This window comes from Eutrema salsugineum, unplaced genomic scaffold (assembly GCF_000478725.1).
Source record: "Eutrema salsugineum unplaced genomic scaffold, Eutsalg1_0 scaffold_9, whole genome shotgun sequence".
NCBI lineage: Eukaryota > Viridiplantae > Streptophyta > Magnoliopsida > Brassicales > Brassicaceae > Eutrema > Eutrema salsugineum.
The window spans coordinates 6,090,155-6,112,955 of NW_006256342.1; the positions used below are offsets into that span (position 1 = coordinate 6,090,155).

The 22,801-nt window shown below is 36.2% G+C and overlaps 4 protein-coding genes across 5 annotated transcripts; 1 reads left to right on the forward strand and 3 right to left on the reverse strand.

Moving 5' to 3' along the window:
- Positions 1-8,097: 8,097 nt before the first annotated feature.
- LOC18008793 (probable S-adenosylmethionine-dependent methyltransferase At5g38100) lies at positions 8,098-10,837 on the reverse strand. Its single transcript, XM_006391129.1, has 3 exons — positions 10,751-10,837; positions 8,872-9,534; positions 8,098-8,445 (listed from the first exon to the last, which is right to left on the reverse strand). Exons 1-3 carry the CDS (start codon positions 10,835-10,837, stop codon positions 8,098-8,100), a joined length of 1,098 nt encoding a protein of 365 aa, XP_006391191.1.
- Positions 10,838-12,421: 1,584 nt separating this feature from the next.
- LOC18008113 lies at positions 12,422-13,954 on the forward strand. Its single transcript, XM_006391130.2, has 5 exons — positions 12,422-12,445; positions 12,612-12,773; positions 12,880-13,079; positions 13,164-13,271; positions 13,362-13,954. The coding sequence occupies exons 2-5, from the start codon at positions 12,626-12,628 to the stop codon at positions 13,902-13,904; spliced, it is 999 nt and encodes a 332-aa protein (XP_006391192.2). The 5' UTR covers positions 12,422-12,445; positions 12,612-12,625; the 3' UTR covers positions 13,905-13,954.
- LOC18007826 (alpha,alpha-trehalose-phosphate synthase [UDP-forming] 6) lies at positions 13,942-17,351 on the reverse strand. Of its 2 annotated transcripts, XM_024150177.1 has the most exons (4): positions 17,186-17,351; positions 14,781-16,856; positions 14,430-14,703; positions 13,942-14,335 (listed from the first exon to the last, which is right to left on the reverse strand). In XM_024150177.1, the coding sequence occupies exons 2-4, from the start codon at positions 16,808-16,810 to the stop codon at positions 14,048-14,050; spliced, it is 2,592 nt and encodes an 863-aa protein (XP_024005945.1). In that variant the 5' UTR covers positions 16,811-16,856; positions 17,186-17,351; the 3' UTR covers positions 13,942-14,047. The 2 variants fall into 2 exon arrangements, with proteins under 2 accessions (XP_024005945.1, XP_006391193.1); XM_006391131.2 differs by lacking the exon at positions 17,186-17,351 and having other exon boundaries at positions 14,781-17,082.
- Positions 17,352-19,803: 2,452 nt separating this feature from the next.
- On the reverse strand, positions 19,804-22,773 carry LOC18007823 (glycerate dehydrogenase HPR, peroxisomal). Its single transcript, XM_006391132.2, has 13 exons — positions 22,470-22,773; positions 22,301-22,384; positions 22,056-22,196; positions 21,838-21,959; positions 21,454-21,535; positions 21,282-21,354; positions 21,106-21,197; positions 20,951-21,025; positions 20,766-20,873; positions 20,595-20,672; positions 20,461-20,505; positions 20,250-20,364; positions 19,804-20,060 (listed from the first exon to the last, which is right to left on the reverse strand). The coding sequence occupies exons 1-13, from the start codon at positions 22,743-22,745 to the stop codon at positions 20,038-20,040; spliced, it is 1,314 nt and encodes a 437-aa protein (XP_006391194.2). The 5' UTR covers positions 22,746-22,773; the 3' UTR covers positions 19,804-20,037.
- Between the last annotated feature and the right edge of the window lie 28 nt (positions 22,774-22,801).

The window sequence follows — 22,801 nt, forward strand, 5'->3', positions numbered from 1 at the left end:
GATTAGATTGAAGATATTTTGTAAAATGCGCTTGTGTATTTTACTTTGTCAACATTATTTTGAAACGGTAAAAATAATCTAATACGATATTGATTTTTAAAACATATACTATTTTACAATTCGTATAAGATTGTGTTTAAATTATAGTTTTGGCAAAACAAAAAAATGATAATTATGGACATATTTGTAGAAAAAGAAAAAAGACATGTAAAATGATTTGAAACACTCATCTTCAAAGACAAATTCACTTACAATACTAATTGTCCCATTAGATTTATGAGTACAAATCTCCATTTTACATAACAAATTTTTATAGATTTATTCAAATATATATAATTTTGACAATTTATATAGGTTACAAAATTATATATAGCCAAAGAATTAAGAGAGGGTTAAGTGTGAAATGATATATTTTTTTTTTAACTTTCCTTGCAATGTTAAGATGTGGAAAATAAACTTGCAAGAAATGTCACTTAGGAAATTTTGTCTTTCTTTCAGGAAAATGAAACCCCATATATAAACTTTTTTTTTTTTTAAAATAAGCACTTTCTTTTGATTAGAAGAGATCAAGAGATGGAGCAAGTGTAGCCCACGATTGTATTACACAATGCACAGGCCCATACTAGATAGCTAGCCCTTAAGCATACAAGAGCAGTATTACGAGTGCTTTTGGTTAAGTTGGGGACTTCTCCTGAGTACCCATCACTCCATAAGTTTTAGAGTCTAGTGTGAATTTCGATCTGTAATCTTTCAGTTATTATATATAGAAAATAATTAGTAATTACATCCACTAGTCCAAATATAATATTGGTCAGTTATTTTATCAAAAGGTTAATTTGCATTTGCATATATATATTAATTGAATTTGACATCGACAATTACAAAGTCTAAAGCAAAACCCTGAAAAGGCCTGGTTAAGGAACTAAGGAAATGTAACACCCCGACCCGCCGGATCGGTTGTTATTAAAAATCAATTTTCAGTTTATTTAAATTAAATCATTATTTCTAATTAAGCCCAATTTTAATTTTTTTAATTTCTTTTTAATTTCCTGCGAGCCCATTAATCCAACCCATTAAGTCAGCTCATCTAAATTAACCCTAATTATAAATAGTTCTCTAATCTCTCATTCTCCATTTTTGGAAAATCCTAGCACATTCTTCTCCTCTCTTCTCCTTCTCTCAGCCACGCCATCCTCCTTTTCTCTCTCGCCGTGGCTCTCTCCCTCTATCTCTCTCTCTTTCTTTTCCTCTCTCCCTTGGCCGCTGCTCTCTCCTCTCCCATCAGCTTCGCTCCCTCTTTCTTCTCTCTTAAACCCTAGCCGCCGCCGCCTCCTTCCATTACGTTTTTCCGGCGAACCGTGTGGATCCACGAGACGAGTTACCTATAAATCTGTAGCCCCGAGTGTTAGCTTTCCAAGGAGACCGAGTTCATCCAGATCGGAGATCTATGCCAGGAGATATCGTCGTTTTCGTGTCAGGCGTCCAGATCTACTTTGTTGCTAAGGTGAGGATTAGATCTAGGATCTTCTTTTTATTCATTTGTCTTCTTCTGGTGTGTGGAGTCTAGATCTGATGATCCTAGGAGGTTTCCTTGTGCATCTAGCTAGATCCATGTGTGAGTCTAATGAAATGAATTAAGATCTCATTAGAAGAAGAACCAACATATTTGATTGTTCACCCTGATGTGTGGTTAGTGATTGGTAGTGTAGCTAGATCAGGTGTTTATCTCGGTGGTGATGTGCCGAGGTATGGACTTGTTTGCTGGGCTATTGCTGTCTGTGTGACCAAAGCGGTAGTTCAACGGTGGGGGAAGGTACGCCGATCCTTCCGGAGTCTATATGACTGGAAGCCTGTCTGTGTGACCTGGCAATGTTGAACCTGTCTGTGTGACCTGGTGCCTGTCTTTGTGACCTGGCGATGTAGAGCCTGTCTGTGTGACCTGGCAGTGCCTGTATGTGTGACCTGGCAAGGGTGGAGACATCACAATTGCTTGCTAGTTGTTTGTGCATCGCTAGGATGCATGTGTGTTGCTTGTTGGATTTATTCTTGACATGTTAATTGGAAATGAATGAGTGGGAAGGGAGTCTGGTCTGGTTCTCACTGAGTAATCTCCATTACTCACCCTTCATCTTCCCTTGTCTTATCAGGTGTAGGTGAAAGATCAGCTTAAGTCTATGTTGTTGATTGTTACCTGGGCGTTTTCGATCCTCGCAGACCTGAGGCTCACCATCTGGACCAAACCAGACGTCTGACCGAATGTGGTTAGATGGCCAACCTAACATGCCCGATTTCTCCGGTTTTCTTAAGAAGCTTGGGATGGGGATGTTACAAATGGTATCAGACCCCAGGGAGATCTCCTAGTTCTGTCCTAGGAGGTCGCGCCCGTGTTTTACAAAAAAAAAATATTTTTGTGAAAATATTTTTTACTAAAAAGTTTTAAAATGTTTTCAAACCTAGAACAACCAACAACTTATAGACGGCTGGTCTTATAGTTTCCTCTATCCTCTTTCTTGTTTGTTGTTAGGGGCCCAGGTTCAGGACGCGAGAAACCGCATGGAAGAGGGTTATGTCCTTAACCATGTGGTAGTTTAAGTCTGCCTTTGGAGTTGCAACAAAATTGCCTCTAGGCAAGACTGGTTATTTGTGTGGTTCAGACTGTACCAGGGTGGTTGTTCTGGAACTACCACACTGTGCGATGCCAGTCCTGACTATGCAATCTTTGGTTCTATAGCAGCCATCAACATGTATGATTAGGTTCAGACCTGGTCTACATAGTTAAGGTATTAAAAGGCAGGCATCGCAAGAGTTCATAGAAATTGTCAGACTGTAAAAAGTCAGGCGAGTTCGATCTCGGAATGACGAGGAACCTAGCTGTGTTATCCAAAGAGAACGGATGTGCTTGAATACCTTTGGGGAATTCACACTCTTATCCGGATTCAGAGGATTTCACGGTGGCCTTAGTGTGTATCCAATCCTGCTCAGCCTTATCAACCAATAGCTTTCTTTTTCCTTTCCTTCCTTCCTTTTACCTTAGACCTTTGTTCAAGACCCGAGAGCCTGTGCGCAAGAAGTTCACTCCTTTTCCTCAAGTGAAGTTCAGCAAAGAGATGGTCGTCATTTCGTCTGGTAGTGAAGCAGAAGAAGGTCCTCCCTCTGATTGTTCCCTTTTTATATTAAAAAAAAGTTTTCAAAGGAGTAGAACTCTATTTTTTATTTGTTTGGATTATTGATTGCTTTAGGTTTCTTATGAATTAGTTAGATTCTATGCAAAAGTTGTTTTCATTTTTCCTTTCCAAAAAAAACAAAAAAACAAAAAGTTCTACTCCTCCTTGTCACATTAATAAAATGGTTTTGGCTTTTACTTAAAATGTTTTTATTGCATCATACCTTAAACTCTCCCTCCTTCACGATTCTGTTGATCACTCTGCGTTCTAAACCCTTAGCCTTTAATTCTTTTTTGGCGCCATGTGCCCTATGGCTCCTTCTGCTTTTTCTTTCCTAGCCATTATCTTTTCTGGTGCCATGGTTCACTTCTAATTCCTGTTCTGAGTCCTTTCTGATTCCATCTCAGCCTTTCCGCTTGATTCCACCTCTGACATTATTTTTGCCTTTCCTTCTAATCTCATTTCTAATTTCTTTCCTGCTCCATTTATGGTCTCATTTTTGTCCTTTGTCCTCTCAGCCTCTATCCTCTCTGGTGCCATTATTCCTTGTGGTTCCATTCCTAATCTCCTTCTGAATTCTTCACTCCTGTTTTTATTTCTGATTTTTCCTTTTAGATCCATTTCATTTCTTGCTTCCATTTCCTGATCTCATTCCTGACTTCTTTCTCTTTCTGCGACCAAGCTCCTCTCCTCTCTTGTGCTTTTATTTCTCTTGGTATTTAGCTTTCGAATTTCCTTCCAGGAACTTCTTCCCTAGGATTCGGGGACGAATCCCATTAAAGGGGGAAGATTGTAACACCCCGACCCGTCGGGTCGGTTGTTACTAAAAATCAATTCCCGGTTTATTTAAATTAAACTATTATTTCTAATTAAGCCCAATTCTAATCTTTTTAATCTCTTTTTAATCTCCTACGAGCCCATTAATCCAACCCATTAAGTCAGCCCATCTAAATTAACCCTAATTATAAATAGTTCTCTAATCTCTCATTCTCCATTTTTGGAAAACCCTAGTCACATTCTTCTCCTCTCTTCTCCTTCTCTCAGCCACGCCATCCTACTTCTCTCTCTCACCGTGGCTCTCTCCCTCTATCTCTCTCTCTTTCTTTTCCTCTCTCCCTTGGCCGCTGCTCTTTCCTCTCCCATCAGCTTCGCTCCCTCTTTCTTCTCTCTTAAACCCTAGCCGCCGCCGCCTTTTTCCATGACGATTTTCCGGCGAACCGTGTGGATCCACGAGACGAGTTACCTATAAATCTGTAGCCCCGAGTGTTAGCTTTCCAAGGAGACCGAGTTCATCCAGATCGGAGATCTATGCCAGGAGATATCGTCGTTTTCGTGTCAGGCGTCCAGATCTACTTTGTTGCTAAGGTGAGGATTAGATCTAGGGTCTTCTTTTTATTCATTTGTCTTCTTCTGGTGTGTGGAGTCTAGATCTGATGAGCCTAGGATGTTTCCTTGTGCATCTAGCTAGATCCATGTGTGAGTCTAATGAAATGAATTAAGATCTCATTAGAGGAAGAACCAGCATATTTGATTGTTCACCCTGATGTGTGGTTAGTGATTGGTAGTGTAGCTAGATCAGATGTTCATCTCGGTGGTGATGTGCCGAGGTATGGACTTGTTTGCTGGGCTATTGCTGTCTGTGTGACCAAAGCGGTAGTTCAACGGTGGGGGAAGGTACACCGATCCTTCCGGAGTCTATATGACTGGAAGCCTGTCTGTGTGATCTGGCAATGTTGAACCTGTCTGTGTGACCTGGTGCCTGTCTTTGTGACATGGCGATATAGAGTCTGTCTGTGTGACCTGGCAGTGCCTGTCTGTGTGACCTGGCAAGGTTGGAGACATCACAATTGCTTGCTAGTTGTTTGTGCATCGCTAGGATGCATGTGTGTTGCTAGTTGGATTTATTCTTGACATGTTAATTGGAAATGAATGAGTGGAAAGGGAGTCTGGTCTGGTTCTCACTGAGTAATCCCCATTACTCACCCCTCCTCTTCCCTTGTCTTATCAGGTGTAGGTGAAAGATCAGCTTAAGTCTATGTTGTTGATTGTTACCTGGGCGTTTTCGATCCTAGCAAACCTGAGGTTCACCATCTGGATCAAACCAGGCGTCTGACCGAATGTGGTTAGATGGCCAACCTAACATGCCCGATTTCTCCGGTTTTCTTAGGAAGCCTGGGATAGGGATATTACCGGAAAACTGTTGTACAAAACCGGTCTAAACCAGGGAAACCAAACCACTTCCGGAACAAACATATATTCAGCATCTTGGCCGCATGAAAAATGATTATCCGGTCTAACTTAGTGAAGAGTGCACAACCAGCAAAAGATTCACCACCGCATCAAGAGTTTAGAAGGATGGTAAGGCAACCAAAAGGTACGGTCGCAAACCCTTCTTCTCCGCTGCCATCGCAAAGACACACAGAGTGTAATTAAAGTTTTATGAATGAAAATTAATGGCAAAGTAGACCTAGCAACAAATTTCTTTTAAACCTAGTGGTGATATCCAATTGATCATCTCAAGTCTAAGGTATCATAAAAGAGCCAAGTTTGACTTTTGGTATATATATACAAAAAAGTATCATGGTGGATCGCACATTTTTTTATGAAAGTTAAGGTTCCATGGATCTGAACTTTCTAATCATCAATAAGTAATTGTTTTCTCTATAAAAACGTTAGGGAAAAAAATGATCGGTACTACATGTGCTTTAACGTGAACAGTATAAATTAGTTGAGAGTTAGTGTTCCACAAGTTAAGATGTATCTATACATACAAGTATACAACTATAAAATTTATGACTTTAACACGAAACAAGGTACATTCATTCACGTTCACATAACACAGCCCGCAAATCTATCTCACTCGGTAACTTCCCCATTCTAAAATTGTGTACTTCACACGATAGATACTCATCTCCCTTTCGTTTCATGTTTTCGTTTTTCTTGCTTAAATAGTATTGTTACTTTAACAGAAAACAAAACTAGTATTGTTATAAACTCTGTAACCAAGTGTGCTAGCTCGACTGGTAAAAAGGTCTGCAAAGCCTAATTAACATGATTAAGTAATGCTTGAGACAAAACTAATATTACAAATTGTGGTTTTGAGTCAGAAAAAATTACAGGTTTTGACTCAGAGTACGTAATTAGAAAAAAAAACAGAATTTTATAAAGCGATATATGTGGTATCACTTTATTTTGAAAAACGTTCTTTAATAAAAATTATTTTTAGATCTTTAATATATATTTTTTATTTTTGGTTTAAGATTGATACTTTTTTTTTGCCTGTCTTGATTTATGGGGACAAGATTCCTTAAAAGAGACAAAATGACAAATCATCATCATAAGAAAGATAAGTGAGTGTATGTATGCCAATCATATTAGAAAGATAAGTGAGTGTATGTATGGCATTCACATGTCCAGATTATACATGATAAATGGAAACATATACGTTTTTAATATTTTTTCGCTGGGTCTTTATAACTCACATATGCATAATCTCAAATCTAAATGAGTTATGACGCGGCGGTAAGAACTAAAAAGCAATAAGTATTCGTTTTAGTTATTCTAAAGGCTATTTACAATAAACTATAGTACGCTCGACATTAATTAAGAAATATAGATCATGAAAAACTACCAACCTGCAATATACTATAGGAGAACTCAAACATACACTACTCCTCACTTTTTAAACTAAAATTCTACGACAAATATCGTGTAAGAAACAGTTCTTTTTTACTCAATACCTACAAAAATAAATTATAGGAAATTGGCCCTTTAAAATTTTAAATAATAGGAAAATTGTAGGAAATTTCCTACGAACATTTTGATAAAAATTTCTTACGAACGTTTACTAGTAAATAAACTCAGACACAGAGATATGTACAGCTTTCTTACGAGTTACGAATTGAATTCCTAGTGTATCCGAATATATGCGTTTTTTTAATCCAAATATCACAATAGTACAATACGCATAGATTGCATACATGTTTTTCAAATATTACAGTTGGAGGGAGAAAAAATACTATAGTTTTCTTAAGAACACCCGTAAAATTTATGTGATAATCTTATATGATGTTTATAGATCACCTACATGTACTAGGATAATTAGTCATTTATCTCTTCACTTATATATAAACTTCTTAAGCAAAAGAATATTCATTTAAAATTAAGGGGGTATTTTTCTTTAGTAAAATTAAAATATACTTATACTTTTCGAAGCAACAATTGTCCTCATATTCACCCAATAGCCAGTCATCTCTTCACTTTCAGGGTTATTAACACTTTGACTAATTGCTTAAAAATATATATGATGCATTAATTATTCTCCATACTTCTGCCTTTATATGTTGTATTTATTAAATTTTACTATTAATTATGATATATATTCGTCAGCTATAAATATATTTGGGACCACCTACTTATTAATTTGTGACACAAGACCACTACTTTTTTGTTGGCATTCACAACTCATACAAACATAGTACAAACAAGCAAGTTTCAATCCAAGTCATTACATCGATAGCACTCGTACCTACCTTTTAGATTAAAAGTTTCTATATCAATTACCTAAGTAACTGGTCGATCGATATTCAACCAAATGCATGAAATTAATGACGCAAATTTTTTTCTGAAAAAATACGTTACCTTTTTTTTGGATTTTTATAGAATGGATTTATAAAAGCATATAATTTGTTTTTTACCCAAAACTATTCATTATTTTATAATGAATTTTCGTATGTAAATGAACATGAAGGTATATCATTTTTCTTTTACTTTTTTTTAGTTTAAGAAATAAAATACTTCAATATATAAATAAAAATTATTGGAGCTGAATTACAAACAATACACCACTTGAAATGAATCACACAAACTATACATATACCCTTGATCCCTCGATCGGAATTAACCGATCAAAAATAACTTGCCAAATAAAAATTCATTTTCGTTTCAACGCAAAGAACAACATGACCTTGTCACGGTAGCTAGTTTCAACCTTGTCGGTTAGTTTCACGAGTTTGACGGTGAGACGGTCGAAGATGTCATCGAGGAGATGGTCACCGAAATGATTGATGAAGAGAGATCCCATTGTTGCCTTTATGCAAACCATCCATTGCCTCACATCCTCCTCGTTCATTGGCTGTTTGAGCCAGGCCGTGGGATCCATCAGCTCCATGGACTCGACAATGAAGCAGCCATTTTTCTCTACTAAAACCTTTACCTCTTCAGGCGATGCTGAGTAAATCGGTATGTTGAAGGTATCGACTTGCTCTTCGCTGATCAAACCCTACATGCATATCTCACTTATAAACTCAATAAAGCCGTTATTGGCACAAGTTGAAATCAAAATATTGCAAGAAATGTACAAGCTGTCGTAGGACCGTCTCAAACTATTTGAATGTCTTGTGCAAAATCTATAATATATGTGTTGAAAAGACCTTTTTTAGTTTTAAATAAGAATCGAAATCCATATACCTACTCAACAAACAACTAAAACAATTTATGTTTTGGCATCAAATCGAGTACTCTAGTTACAAATGTTAAATTAAAGACAGTCAAGATGTCATATCAGGAGGCCATGGTTTACTCAGAATTTTCTTTGGAAATAATCAATGCATTGTTTGATATAGTTATGTATCACTATTTTAACAATTCTATATGAATCTTATTTATAGACTTTCTACATGGTTGAGATGATTTTATAAAGAATTACCTCGGATTGCATTTGCATGAGAACATCAGCCATGGAAGTATACATGATACTGTCGGCAAGATCGGAGAAAGGCATTCCTTGAGGAATCCCACACATTCCAACAATCAAGAGACCTCCGCTCACTAATTCTTTAGCCCTAGCTTCTAGAAACTTCTCCATGTCCCGACCAAACTGCTCCCCATAAGCCTTCACCACCTCATCCGCTGCATTAGAGTAGTGAACCTTTCCTATATTCCAAGCCTTGGAGCTTTTGTCCAAGACCTCCTTTGGAACACTTGAAAGCCAGTGTGTAGCCCCCACCGTCACTACAATATGAACGGAGGATTGAGGAAGAACACGGCCATAAAACGAACCCGAGACACCGACCGCAAAGTAACTCCGGTCTTGAGGGAGAGAGGTGAAGAGAGTGTTGAAGTCGTTTTTTGGGAGGTCGTTGAAGAAGACAAGGAACTCTGGTTTTGTGGTCTTTAGGGAGTTTGATTCTAAGCTGGTTTCAACTGATTTAATGACGTCTTCAACAAGAAAGAATGTGTTTGGTCCCGTTGCACAACCAAGATCGGCTATAAGGAATCTGTTGTTGGAGTCAGAGATTAGGGTTTTCGCATCTAGTTTGCCAATTATCAATTTGTCTATTTTCTCTTTCAACAAACTTGCTGTTCTTCTCTGTCCATACCAAAAAAGCAGTCAAATATTATGATTTTTTTTTTAATTCTTGAACAAAGTAAAAAACCACCGGAAAAGCAAAATTCACAAAAACCAAAATTGTTCGAAACAAGCTCATTTTAGTTGATACAAAAAAAAACTTATCGTTTTTCCAAAAAAAAAAAAACATAATGTTATACTCGAACCTAGATTTAGTAACTGACTTTTCCCCTTTGATTTCTTCTAGGTTTTAGCTTAATTCAGCTTTTCATAAGAAAATTAAGCCGCGCCTATTGATCTTCGGTGTTTTATTTTTGGTGTGGCTCGATGAGTTCTGGACATTTTAATATTGTTATTGAAGTTTCTTACAAAAAAAGTACAGTAGAAGGAACCAAGTTTTGATTTTAAAAAGGGTCATGTAGGAGATAATGGAAATGAACTCAAATTATATTCTTCCTTTGTTGAGGTCATGGGGCTTCCAACTAATCCGAATAGCCAGCAAAATATAATTTCTTATTATAATCAACTGGTGATATTCTTAAATCATCTCGTATTCTAACATTTTAGAATAAAATATGCAAATGTGAATACCTTGTATGAAATTTGTATTGTTATCGACACACACACATATATATATATATATAAAAATATATTAAAATCATAACATTAACTCATTTATACGTGATTCATAACAACTAAAAATAAATGATTGAAATTAAAATAGGATGAGATCTAAAACAATTCAACTTTTCCTTTTGACTTTATTAGGTTTTTTTTTGTTGTTGTTAAACCAAAATTAGTAAACTGGTATCGAATGATATACCATGCACTTATTCATCAAGTTTAAATGTTTTCATGAATTAAAAATTTGATTCCGTTATATGGTACAGTCATATGTTAAAATTGATGACTAAATAAAGGAATTGAATTTACCGATTGAGTTTTTAGTGTTATAGAATTATTTTTTGAAACTTGTATTCAGTTAAAAATGTTTATGTTATTCAATCATTCAACTATTCTGTTATTTGATTATTCAGCTGACATATACCAATTAATTCGTTGAATCAAAAGTTACAAACCAAATTCACATTTTAAATAACAAAAATAAAAATAAAACGTTAACTAACGAATTCAAAACACATTTTTGTGAAGGTTTTCTATGAGTGAGAAAGACAAAAAAAGAAAGAAATGAGTATGAGATACGAAGAAAAGGAAAAAAAAAACTGAAAAAGAAAACCTGCAAATTGGAATTCTTAGAGTAGCTGAAGGGGCCATCTCCTCCACTCATGGGAAGTGAATTAAGAACAATCTCTATTTTCCCCATAATAATTTGGCCTTTTTGTTCTATACAGTACTTGGGGTGTGTGTATAGTAGAGTCTGTTGCCTATCATTTATATAGGCCATGCACATAACAACAGTTAGTGCTTATATTATATCTTAAACAATAATTGGAATACTAATTTACACTTAATTACTACTTTGTTATTGGCTTAGAGTCAAAATCACTCTTCAATACCGACACCGGAGAAAGGACTAATTAAACTCTCAGTTCACAACAATTATATACCTATGGCCCATAATTGTTTTGTTTGTGTGTGTGTGATCATAATACAAATGTTTCATTTACTTTTTTTCAGTTAGCTAACTACTAGTCTCTATCAATGCAATATCAATAAAACCTCAAAACCAAGTCTAGATTCCATTTTTTAAATGTAGATGAATGGCATAAGTGCTAACTAAATTAGGAGGCCGAGAACACACACAGAAAGTGTAAGAACTCTTCTGGAATTAGTTTAGCCACACATACAGACATATATACACGATTATATACGTATAACCCCGGAAACCCAATACAAGAATGCGCTATAACATCCTAATTAGTGCTTGTTTAGAACGAAGTGAAATAGATTGAAAAATAAGGAAAAATGTAGGTAGGATTATAACGTTATTTTAGTTGTGAATCAGGTAAAATGATCAATTATATATTAATATTATTATAATATATAGACTAGGCAGAATCTTCAGTCATTGGAGTATAACTGAAAGTTTTTTTTGAAGGAAATATTAATATATATGATTTAAACAATTAAACTAATAGAAATAATTAATAAATCAACCTCTCTACAGTACTTCAGTTTTCGTCAAGAATTTCATTGGTCTCATTCCCTGAGCTAAGACACTCCCGTTGTACCATATTCAATGGACCTCCTAATTGTATGTTTTTAAAACTCAGAAGCTAGTAAAAAATTACCAGTGATTCATAATTTTGAGATTTTCTATTACAACCGACAGTGGTCCCACACCGTACAAGGCTACAGTTTGTATAATTTTGAAAATTTTCTATTAAAAATGACAATGGTTTATTTGAAGCTGATCAGCGAATTATATGAGTTTTAAGTGAGAAAACCTACGTAATCGTAGGGGCATCAAATTTAATTAATAAATCATAGGCTAAACTACGATATATGCCCATTGATCACCAAAGGAGATGCTCTGTATACTAATATCCAAGAATAAATCAAAAGATTCCAAATCATAGATGATAATGTTAACTTAATTTGTTTATATCCCAATCAATATAATGTGTCTCTGTTTGATCCCTACTTAAATCAATTTGTCTATATCTCTATCTATCAATGTGTCTTTGTTGATTTCTCCACAATCTACATAGTTAACAATGAACTTTGACATGTAAATAAAAAGTAGTGAAATAGCGGAATATTCGAATGATTGACTAGAAAAATAAAATATTTTGATTGGATAAATATAGTTGTTTTACATTTAGCCTAGCCTAATGTTCTGGATCTAAAGTTGGGTTTGGGCCTGGGCTTGATGGGATTTTTTTCTCAGGTGGTTGAAGCTTGCAAATTTGGTGGTCTCGTTTCTCCTCCGGAAAAGCTACTCGTCTTCTCTTCCGTCATTGTAAAAGAGGTAACACTGTGTTTCAATTTTCTCGGAACGATTTGAAAAAAAAAAATGTTCCATTGTCTGGGATTTTCAATTAAAGCTTTCGTTCCATTTTTTTTTGTTTATCATATAGTGGCGTCATCACTGTAAATTACGATTCATATCAATGTTCGTTCTCTCTGTCGATTAGCTAATTTCCTGTCGATGATGGAGCCTCCTCCAACGCACACAAGCTCATCAAAATCAGAAACTTTATATCATCGCTTAGTGACTGGAGATTCAGACCTTGATAACTGGATTTGGGTTATCGAGTATTTGGCCAAATTCAAAACTGAGCTTTGGATGCTTCATGGTAATTAGAGTTTCGCCATCAGTTTTCTGTTTTTTTTTCTTATGATTCAAGACTTCATTTTTCTGAGAGATTCTTCGTTATTTTTGTTTGTTCTGTTTATTTGCAGATGTCTTTGAAATGGGTCCTAAGCTTCCTGATTATCTTGGTGAACATACCAATGAGATGGTAGCTTTCAGATGCTTAGCGTCTTTGTTTGATTGTTCTACTTCAGTACATAGTAAAGAAGTTGTTCCAGATGCTTACTCAAAGATCGAGTTTGATTCGTCCGAGAGCTGTGAGTATGTACTTCAATGTATTTTGGATGAGGTACACAAATGTTTAATTTACATATCTTCTTCTTTTGTTCATGTGCTTGGTTATTGATATTTCCCTTCTCTACTTTTTCCGTAGATACCCTTGTCGGAACTTAAACCAGGTGCACCGGGACTATCAAAGTGGAATCTTGGACCCTTTATCCAAAGCAAACTTCTTTGCCTGCCAAAATGTGCTTTGGAACTGGTATTAGGCTTTTCTTGGATTTGCTTATTTCACATGAGCAATATTAAGGCTTTTGAGGTTTATGTCCGTACTTTCGTTTTGTTTGATCAGATGTTAGAGACATCGTGTGGGAATGATTCTGGAGTATCGCCTCGTAAGGAGCAAGAGGATATGAGAAGTGATGGGAAAGAGACTGGTCAAGTTACATCTCGAGATCTTACGGGGAGAAAAGTAGACAGACAATCAATTGGTCATGGCCCTGGAGATGGAGCTGATGAGATTAGTAGTAGATCCCACGCGTCGCTTGAAAGAAGAGACGAGGTGTTACCAAACGGAAGCGATGGTCGTGGTGTGTCAAGTCCCTCAGAGAATAGATACAGATGCATCCAATGCAAAGAAAGTCGGAAGCTGCTGTTTTGCTCTGGGGATGGCTGCGAAGTCATGGTTCATGAGAAGTGTGTCGTGGAATCACCGCCTTTTTACGATGATGCCGGGAACTTTTACTGCTCTCTCTGTGCTTTAACATGTGCTTCAGCTGAGTATATCAAATCCCAAGATGAAGTTGCTAAAGCAAAGAAGAGACTTATTTCGTTTCTTAGTCTAATGTCAGAGGTTAACAAGAAGAAGTCCATTATGGGTTCTAGTCTTTTGTAGCATAATGCCTTTACTCATAAACTCTTAAGATCGTCGATAAAGAAAAATTATATTTGCACTCAGTATCTCTCTTCGTTACACATTTTCCGAGGTAATTTACAAAAAGAAAGATCTCTAGTAGTCTCTGATACTTCTGTGATTTTTTAAACAGGAGTGGTCTGGTCTGAAACAGAAGCTAGACCATGCATTAACCTAACGATCTCAGTAGTGTCATCCAGGTAGTATTTGGCCTTGCTAGGCTTTTGACCGACAGTACAAGCGAAAACCTCAGCTCTCGGTGCAATCGAAGGGCCTTCAGTGGAACTGCATATCACCTCAAACATATCTTCATCAGACCGGTCATCTCCAATGCATAGAACAAACTCAGGAAGTGTTCCTCTTTCTTGCATCATCGAAAGCATCCTTCTCGCTATAAGTCCTTTGCTCACGCCCTGCATTACAACAAAAACAACAATGAAGATCTATGACGGTACAAGTGGAAACAAATGCCAAGGTTTTTTGGGGGACTGGGATAGTGACACAAACCTGCGGCTTGACTTCAACATAGTTCTGTCCTCGCTTGACTGTCACAGGTTCATTGGCAAGGACACTTTCAAGATGGTCTAGAAGTTCCTTAGCTTGACATGAGCCGAAATCAGGGTCTGCATCCTCATAGCTCCAAACCAGAGCGGTCTCCTTATCTTCTATTGTTGATCCATCGGTTGTCTCAGTGTAAAGTTCCATCACAGGCTCTGCAATTTGCTTCCAAGAACAATCTGCTGCTGCCACACAATATTCCCATTCAACTGCCTTCCTCAGCCTGTGTAGTCATCAGATAGTGCCTGAGTATAAGATTTAAGGGTAATGTACTGAAATGAGAAGTTTCGGTTGATTTACCTGAGAAAATAGCCATGTTCAGCAGCAATTCCGAGCTTCTCACAAGGGCTAAACCAATCTGATAGTGTTTCTCGGCTTTTAGCGCTAACAATGAACACAAGATTGCCCTTGTCACTACACAAGGTGTTCAATATGTCGATTGACTTTGAAGAAGGTCTTTTATCAATAGACCCCTGTGGCATTAAAGTATCGTCGTAGTCCAAAAGAATAGCTCGCGTCTTTGTCCTCTTGTAAGCTGATACTATGTGTTCCATTGACAGCTTCCTGAAGCTTTGGTCTAGTGCCACAACTCTGAAACTGAGACCAAACCCAATTCCCCAACACCTCCTTCGTCCATGCTCACCGCAACTCCTCTCAAGATCTTGAAGGAAGCTACGAGCCCAGTAACCAACATCATGTGTGCTCACATACTTGTAATGCTTCTCATGCCTTAGTTGTTTCTCCGGTTCAGCCACTTCAAGTGCACTGTCCATTGCATCAGCCACTGCATCAACATTCCAGGGGTTAACACGAATAGCTCCACTTAGCGATGGAGAGCAACCAATGAACTCAGAAACCACCAGCATGCTTTTGTGGTTATGATTATTCGGCTCCAGCTTTAGAATCTTGTCCAGCTTCTCATTCCCTTGACGGGAAACTATGTACTCGTAAGGTATAAGATTCATCCCATCCCTAACCGCTGTTACCAAACAACACTCAGCAACTACATAATAGGCAACCCTTTCATAGAACTTCAAAGGTGCATCGATCAACACTATAGGATCGTACCCTGGTCTCCCAAACGTGTCGTTGATCCGCTTAACAGTTGAATACGTCTCAGCTTGCATCTCTTTAACATCTTTCCCTTTGCCTCTCGCAGGGTTAGCTATCTGCACCAACACAACCTTCCCTTGCCATTCAGGATGTTGCATAAGCAGCTGCTCCATAGCCAATAGCTTCAAGGTTATACCTTTGAAAATGTCCATGTCATCCACACCGAGCAGCATTGTCCTGCCCTTTCGACCGTACTGCTCAATGAGCTCCTCGACTTTACTTTCTGTCTCGGGCAGGCTCAGGACCGACTGAAGCTGACCCATGTGGATTCCCACGGGCAGGATTTTGATACTCACGGTTCTACCGTAATACTCAAGTCCAATGTATCCTCTCTTGGATTCATAAGTAAGACCGAGCATCCGGCTACAACAAGACAAGAAATGCCGAGCGTAGTCAAAAGTGTGGAACCCTATCAAATCCGAGTTTAGCAAAGCCCGAAGAAGCTCCTCTCTAATAGGCAAAGTTTTGTAAATCTCGGAAGAAGGAAACGGACTATGGAGGAAGAAACCGAGCTTGACCCTATTAAACCTCTTCCTCAAGAACGTAGGCAAAACCATCAAATGGTAATCATGTATCCACACGAAATCATCCTCGGGATTAATCACCTCCATGATCCTATCAGCGAAAATCTTGTTCACGGAGACATAAGCTTGCCACAGAGTCCGATCAAACCTGCCTCCAAGATCAGGAGAGAGTGGCAACATGTAATGAAACAAAGGCCAAAGCTGTTGCTTACAGAATCCATGGTAGTATCTAGTATACAAATCCAAAGGCAAGAACGTTGGCACACACTTGAAACTTTCAAGAAGAATTTGATACACTTCTTCTTGCTCATTAGGATGAATCTCCTCTTTCAAACAACCTACATAGATAACTTCAATCGCTTCGTCTCCTAACCCATCTTTCAACTGAAGGAGAAGCGAGTTCTCATCCCAAGAAAAGTTCCAACCTTTGCTACAACAACTACTACTAGTACTAGTACTACCAATGTTGCTCTCTAGCTTTCTCTGAGCTCGTATCGGTAACTCGTTAGCTACAATGATTATACGATCTTTTGGAGACAGATCAGAGGGAACACTTTCTTTAGAATCGTTGTCGATGTTGGACATGATTCCAGCGACGGCCATGATGCGAGGGATCTGTCGGTTCATGCGCCCAAACGTTGGAGAGTCTCCTGAAGCAAGCTCCAGCAGATTCGAATACGATCTCGAAACCATCTTCGTTACTACTGCAACCAAATGGAGAAAGTCTTCTTGGAATTAACTGCGAAAAAAGAGAGAATTTTGTTGGTACCCTTTTGGATTGTGACTTCAAGAAATCAGGTTTTTTGGTTTCAGACAAGTGAGGAAGAGATTGCAAAAAGAAAGGTTAAAGGAAAAAGCAAGGCTTGATCGGAAAGAAAAAAGGAATATATTCAAGAATATCATTCACAGCTCCAAAGTAGCAAAGAAAACATTAAAACGTGGGGTTTAAAATGGAGGTAGACAAAGAAAAAGAGATTTTTTGACTGTTGAAAAGAAATGCTTATGCGGTTTTGGGTGAATGGAAATTAAAAGAGATAGGAAAAAAAAAAAAGAAGGATTCTCGTTTACCAGCACTTTGTCTTCAAACGGAAGATGTCCAATTGATTTTGCTCTTTTTTAATGTATGAGAATGAGATTTGGAATCCGAACTGAAAAAAGTTATAAACGAACGAAGAAAGAAGCTTTCTTTGGTTTCCTCAGACAGAAGCTTGTGCGCTTGTTAACTTTACTGTCAACAAGGACGATGTACTGTTCATAGTGACTTCTGCTGTGAAATTCAAATTTATAAATTAAATCCAGTAATTCTTTACTTTCTTAGACTTTCTTTTTATAATCTGGTTCTGATATGGTGGTTCAATTCTTTAGTAATTAATTTGTAGTTGAATATGACATGGTTGAAACACGTATGAAACAACCATATGAAAGAACCTGAAAAATACAAGAATACAAAAACATTCGAGTTTTGAATCGTCCGATGGAAAATGATTGTGTGTAAAGAAGAAACTATCGAACGGTCAAAAAAGCGAATAGGGACGTATGCTCAGACCAAGAATTGATTATTTGATCTTATCCGTTAGTGGCTTAGACCAGAAAAAGTGGGACCGTTAAGCAGCTGTCCGAGCAAAAGAAAAATAATTAAAAATTGGAAGTCTTTGCTTGGTCTCAGCAAAAACACCACGTGGTGTCTGTTTATTTCACCCTACAGATTGTTCAGCGTGTTACGTGGCGAGATCTCACTGCTTTTGACAGCTTTCAAATGTTGTCTAACACCATAGTACAAAAACCTTCTACAAAATATTATCATCATCTAATATTCTATCATATCGATTCTTTCAAAATACAAAATACAAAATACAGACCAGTTTTTAAAAATAATGAAAGAAGCTATGCTGATAATATTGGTAACATAAGACCATAAATCAATCTAGGCACACGTCTAGGATTTGAGAACCCAATGCGAATGGGAAAAACAAAAAAAAATATTTTTTTTTCAAAAAATTATTTATTTTATTCCTCATTATTTACAATCGGCATAAATAATCTCCAATTATTATAATTGTAAAAACTTAATTCAATTCAGACTATACAAAATCAAAATTAATATAGTCAACTGTTAACTGAAAAAATAAAAAACGTTATATTCGTGAACTTTTTATGAGTCTAATTTTGCAAAGTCAATATAAAATTGAAAAATTAATTTATTAAATTAAAAGTTGAAGAATTCATCTGTAAAATTTTAAATTTGATAATTGAAATGATCTAAAATTTAAAAATATACATATAATTGTTAAAATTTATTTATAACAACTATGGAAATTATTACGTAGCACTAAAAACTATTGAATGTGCAAAAAAATCAAATAAACTATATACATATAAATCAAATAAAATATACATATAACTGTTAAAATTTATTTATAACAACTGTGAGAATTATTACGTAGCATTAAGAACTATTTAATGTGCAAAAAAATCAAATAAACTATATATAGCTCTGATTTAATAAAAATGGTAGTTCAAATTGAGAAAAAAATATAGCATTTTGTAAAAACAAATTCTGTGATAAAAAACAGGTAAATACTGTTTTTTGAAAACAGTTTAATTCCGATCTATTTTCAAAATAACTAATACAAAAGAAAAGATAAGAATAATTTTAGAAATTAGTTTAACAAACGTATATATTTTCTAATTTTTGTAGCTTTTAGATGGTAATCATGTGCTACAAACCAGATTTTTATAATTATAAACAATACTTTACAACATAATTTTATGGTTTATAAACTACTGATCTAAAATAAAAATATGGCTCACAAGAAATTAAAAAAAAAACAAAAAATAGGTGGTCTTAAGCGATGACCTATCTACATTCTCTCCAGCTCGAATCTGACTATATACATTTTATAAAAATACGATAGTAAGATCCAGGTAATTTAGGCTTTCATGCATGAATAATAAAAATTCAACTAAAATTTCTTTATTAATAACATTAAATACAAAAAAAGGTTTCTGTAACTGTTAAAACATATCGGTTAAGTTCTTATATATAGTTTTATATAATTGTTTTGATTTTTTTCTCTTTTCAAATTTAATAGTTTTTAATGTTAAAAGAAAATTATTAAAATTGTTATGAACAAACAATTTAATAGTTTTTTCACATTCAATAGTTGTTAGTGCTGCATAATAATTATCACCATTGTTATGAATAAGCTTTAACAATTATGTGTATATTTTTGAATTTTAGTTAATTTAATTCTTCAAGTTTTACAATTTCAGATTAATTCTTCAATTTTTAATTTGACAAATTGATTTTTCAAATTTATGTTGACTTTGCGAAATTAGACTCATAAAAAGTCAACAAGACTTAACGTAACATTTTTCGTTTTCTTAGTTAACGGTTGACTATATTAATTTTAATTTTGTGTGGTTAACGTTGAGTTGAAATTTTTTTTAGCAATCACGATAGTTGGGAATTATGTATGTCAATTACAAATAGTTGAGAAATACAATTTTTGTACTAAAATTTTTGTCGTAAATAATTGTTTTCTTATGTTATTGCCAATAGAATATAGTCAGTTTACAGATACTTTGTTGGAAAAAAAAACCTCACTGACTCTAGATGAAATTGATGGAGATATTTGGTCGAAAAACTCATGTTCGCTTAATTCTCGAAATGAATGGTGGATCCATGACACTACCAAATTCTCAAATTAGAAACGAAATGCTTCACTGGAAGTCTTAGAAAATGTATCCTTTAAGCAAATGCATGGAATAGAGAAGACTAATCAGCAATATAACACCAAAAACAACGCTTAAAAGAGTGATATATGATCCAACATGGTTGTTGTATACATACATCAAACACATCTTCACACCATTCGATATTCACTAGTAACCATTCTTCCAAATCTCCATTTCTTAACTCATAGCTTCGAAACAGGCAATCCTGAAAACCCCAAAGAATATATAATGTTAAGAGTAATTAATACCTAATGACAATTTTTTTTTTTTATGTGTGGATTAGACATGCTTTGTTTTGTGTTTGTGTTTACGTTTAAGTTTGTTTTACATGAATATTTTGTACGTAAATTTGCGTGTGAAACAATCAAGGCTCTAGTGTGAGTGAGTGCATTACCTAAAGCTTTTGAGTTGACGATACTTGGGCTGGCATTGGGCGGTGAAGCGTTTTCGTTCAAGAACGGGTCGACCCGGTTCGGGTCACTCCAAATCGGGTATCCTTTGATCCTTCCCTGTGAAAACATTTTCAGAGCAAGATGAACAAAATTTAGTCATTGCATGAATCTTATAAAAAAGAGGTTTTTTTTTTTTGGAATGGGAATGCATACAAGAACGTTGAGAGCTGCAAGCGTAGCCATTCCTTCACGAGTCCACTGTCATTATCATCATTACAAAGAAATTAGGACAGTTCTGTTTAATTTATGGAGAAACAAGACAAGATATAAGTTTTCAGTTGGCAAACCTTGGAAGCAGAAGCAATGTGAGGAACAACAATGGCATTCTTCATATCAGCAAGCCCTGGTTTCATGAAAGGCTCTTCCTAAAACAAACACTTGTAAGCTCTCAGACAAAATAACACAACCTTTTATGTTTTTTTTTTTGGTGTTGATCACATCACATCAAAACCGTATACCTCGAACACATCAAGACCAACTCGGAACATCGGGTTCTCTCTTAGATGATCGACTAAAGCTGCCTCATCGATCACAGGACCTCTACTACAGTTCACAAGAATTGCTTCCTGAAAGTAACTAGCTTCAATCAGAAGACGATCAATAATGAGAGAGATCAAAGTGAAAAATTGAAAACCAAAGTCACCTTTTTCATAATGGCAAGCCTCTCCTTGTTGACAAGATGGTAGGTGGTTTTGTCAAGCACCGGGTGAAGACTTATCTGTTTTCTCAAATACAACCAGTTCAGTTTATAGCTAAAGAGAGATACACTAAATATAATACCAAAAGTTGATCCATTACCAGATCGGCCTCTCGCAGCACCTCCTCCATGGAAGAAGCTCGTTTCCATGTCACGGGTTGTTCCCCGTTTGCTTTCAAGAACTGTCCATAAGCTGCCAATGAACGCATTCTCCATTATACAAACTTCAACACGAAGAAGAAAAAGAGAAAGAGTATTGTGTAGAAGCTGGACGCACCTGTCACAAATTTCTCAAGACGAGTTGATTGGTAAAGATCATAGTAGATCAAATTCATCTTGAAACCTTCAACCTGTTTTGAAATCAAGAGGTTAAAAAAGAGGAAGCTTTTGTGTGTATAAATTTGGATCAAATTTACAAACACCATTGTAAAGAGGCTTCATTTGTTTACCATCATTCTAGCATAAGCAGATCCAATACGTCCAGCTCCAATAACTCCCACAGTCTGTCCTTTAAGTAAGTTCCCAACAAACCTACCAAAACCAAACAATCATATTAGCCTTCTCAATTCCACTTTAAACCGGCTTCTTGATTTTCTTCAGAAGCCAAAAGAAAACCGGAATGAAGAAGGAAGAAACACAAGTTCTTGTTATTCAAGTTCTAAGAACTGAAGAAGGAATAGAGATGAGATAGTGATACACAAGCTATTCAATTCCACAACAGATTTAGCTCTGAGGAAGTTAAACACAAGCTTCTTGATTTTTCAGAAGAAACACAAGCTCTCTTGTTCTTCAAGTTCTTGAACTGAAGAAAGAATAGAAATGAGTGATCTTACAGATGAGGAAGCCATCCCTCGTACAAGCCAGCTCTCATGAAACCATCGGCTTCAACGATCCTTCTTGCAGCAGCCAAGGAAAGAGAAGCAGCTAGTTCAGCTGTCGTCTCTGTCAACACTCCCTATCACCAACTCAAAACAAAACAGTTATGAACATAAAACCCTTTTGCCTTGAAACTAAAAATTTCAGTTACAAAAACCGGAAAGACGAAATTTACCGGAGTGTTACCGACAGCAATCCCATACTTATTGGCGGCTTCAACATCGACGTTGTTGTAACCAACGGCCATGTTACTGAAAGCTTTCCCTCCTGCTTTGCTCAGAGCTGAAAACAGAGTCTCTCCCCAATCTTCAGTCAACTATAACAAACCAAAAAATGAGAAAAAAAAAAAACTTAACCGATTTTGCTTTCATTTGCTATAAATAGACACTTGTGTGCTGATTCCTCTCTTCATTTCATTACCTGACCGATGACTCCATCACACTTGTTTCCTATCAGATCAATGATGTCTTCTACGGACAAGATCGTCTTCTTCAAATGGCATATCTTTTTAATCCAAAAAGACAAGCTTTTAGTTTGAGTTTACTCAAAATCGTAATATTAACGAGAAAGAATCGAGTTAAATTTTTACCTCGACGCGACAACCTTGGTCGATCAAGAGGTTGATCCAGCGAGTGCCAGGCATCGGTTTTGTGCTGACGACTCTGTACTTCCCATTTGGATTATACACTTCAATAGCCACCGGTTTCGCCATCGGAGAACAAAAGAAAAAAGCTTCAAGAAGACTGTGGCGAGAGTTTGGAAACAGAGTATCTTGGCTTTTAAAAAAGGTCCAATTTTTTAGCTCAGACAGTAGAAATTTTTGTGGTTTAAAATCGAAAAGAAAATCCAACGGTCGGTTTTGCATATATATTATCTGCAATTTTTTGTTTTGTTTTTGGGTGTGGTTCATAAGCTGAGGAT

Excerpts from the sequence above, each read along its gene's own strand:
- LOC18008113 (XM_006391130.2), top strand. The coding sequence starts at position 12,626 with ATGATGGAGCCTCCTCCAACGCACACAAGCTCATCAAAATCAGAAACT. Across the intron at positions 12,774-12,879 it reads TGAGCTTTGGATGCTTCATG|ATGTCTTTGAAATGGGTCCT; the intron begins GTAATTAGAGTT and ends GTTTATTTGCAG. Across the intron at positions 13,080-13,163 it reads TTCAATGTATTTTGGATGAG|ATACCCTTGTCGGAACTTAA; the intron begins GTACACAAATGT and ends CTTTTTCCGTAG.
- LOC18008793 (XM_006391129.1), bottom strand. The coding sequence starts at position 10,837 with ATGGGGAAAATAGAGATTGTTCTTAATTCACTTCCCATGAGTGGAGGA. Across the intron at positions 9,535-10,750 it reads CTAAGAATTCCAATTTGCAG|AGAAGAACAGCAAGTTTGTT; the intron begins GTTTTCTTTTTC and ends TGGTATGGACAG. Across the intron at positions 8,446-8,871 it reads TCATGCAAATGCAATCCGAG|GGTTTGATCAGCGAAGAGCA; the intron begins GTAATTCTTTAT and ends ATATGCATGTAG.
- LOC18007823 (XM_006391132.2), bottom strand. The coding sequence starts at position 22,745 with ATGCAAAACCGACCGTTGGATTTTCTTTTCGATTTTAAACCACAAAAA. Across the intron at positions 22,385-22,469 it reads ACCAAGGTTGTCGCGTCGAG|ATATGCCATTTGAAGAAGAC; the intron begins GTAAAAATTTAA and ends TGGATTAAAAAG. Across the intron at positions 20,874-20,950 it reads GGCTTGCCATTATGAAAAAG|GAAGCAATTCTTGTGAACTG; the intron begins GTGACTTTGGTT and ends AGTTACTTTCAG.
- LOC18007826 (XM_024150177.1), bottom strand. The coding sequence starts at position 16,810 with ATGGTTTCGAGATCGTATTCGAATCTGCTGGAGCTTGCTTCAGGAGAC. Across the intron at positions 14,704-14,780 it reads GAACATGGCTATTTTCTCAG|GCTGAGGAAGGCAGTTGAAT; the intron begins GTAAATCAACCG and ends ATGACTACACAG. Across the intron at positions 14,336-14,429 it reads ATGTTGAAGTCAAGCCGCAG|GGCGTGAGCAAAGGACTTAT; the intron begins GTTTGTGTCACT and ends GTTGTAATGCAG.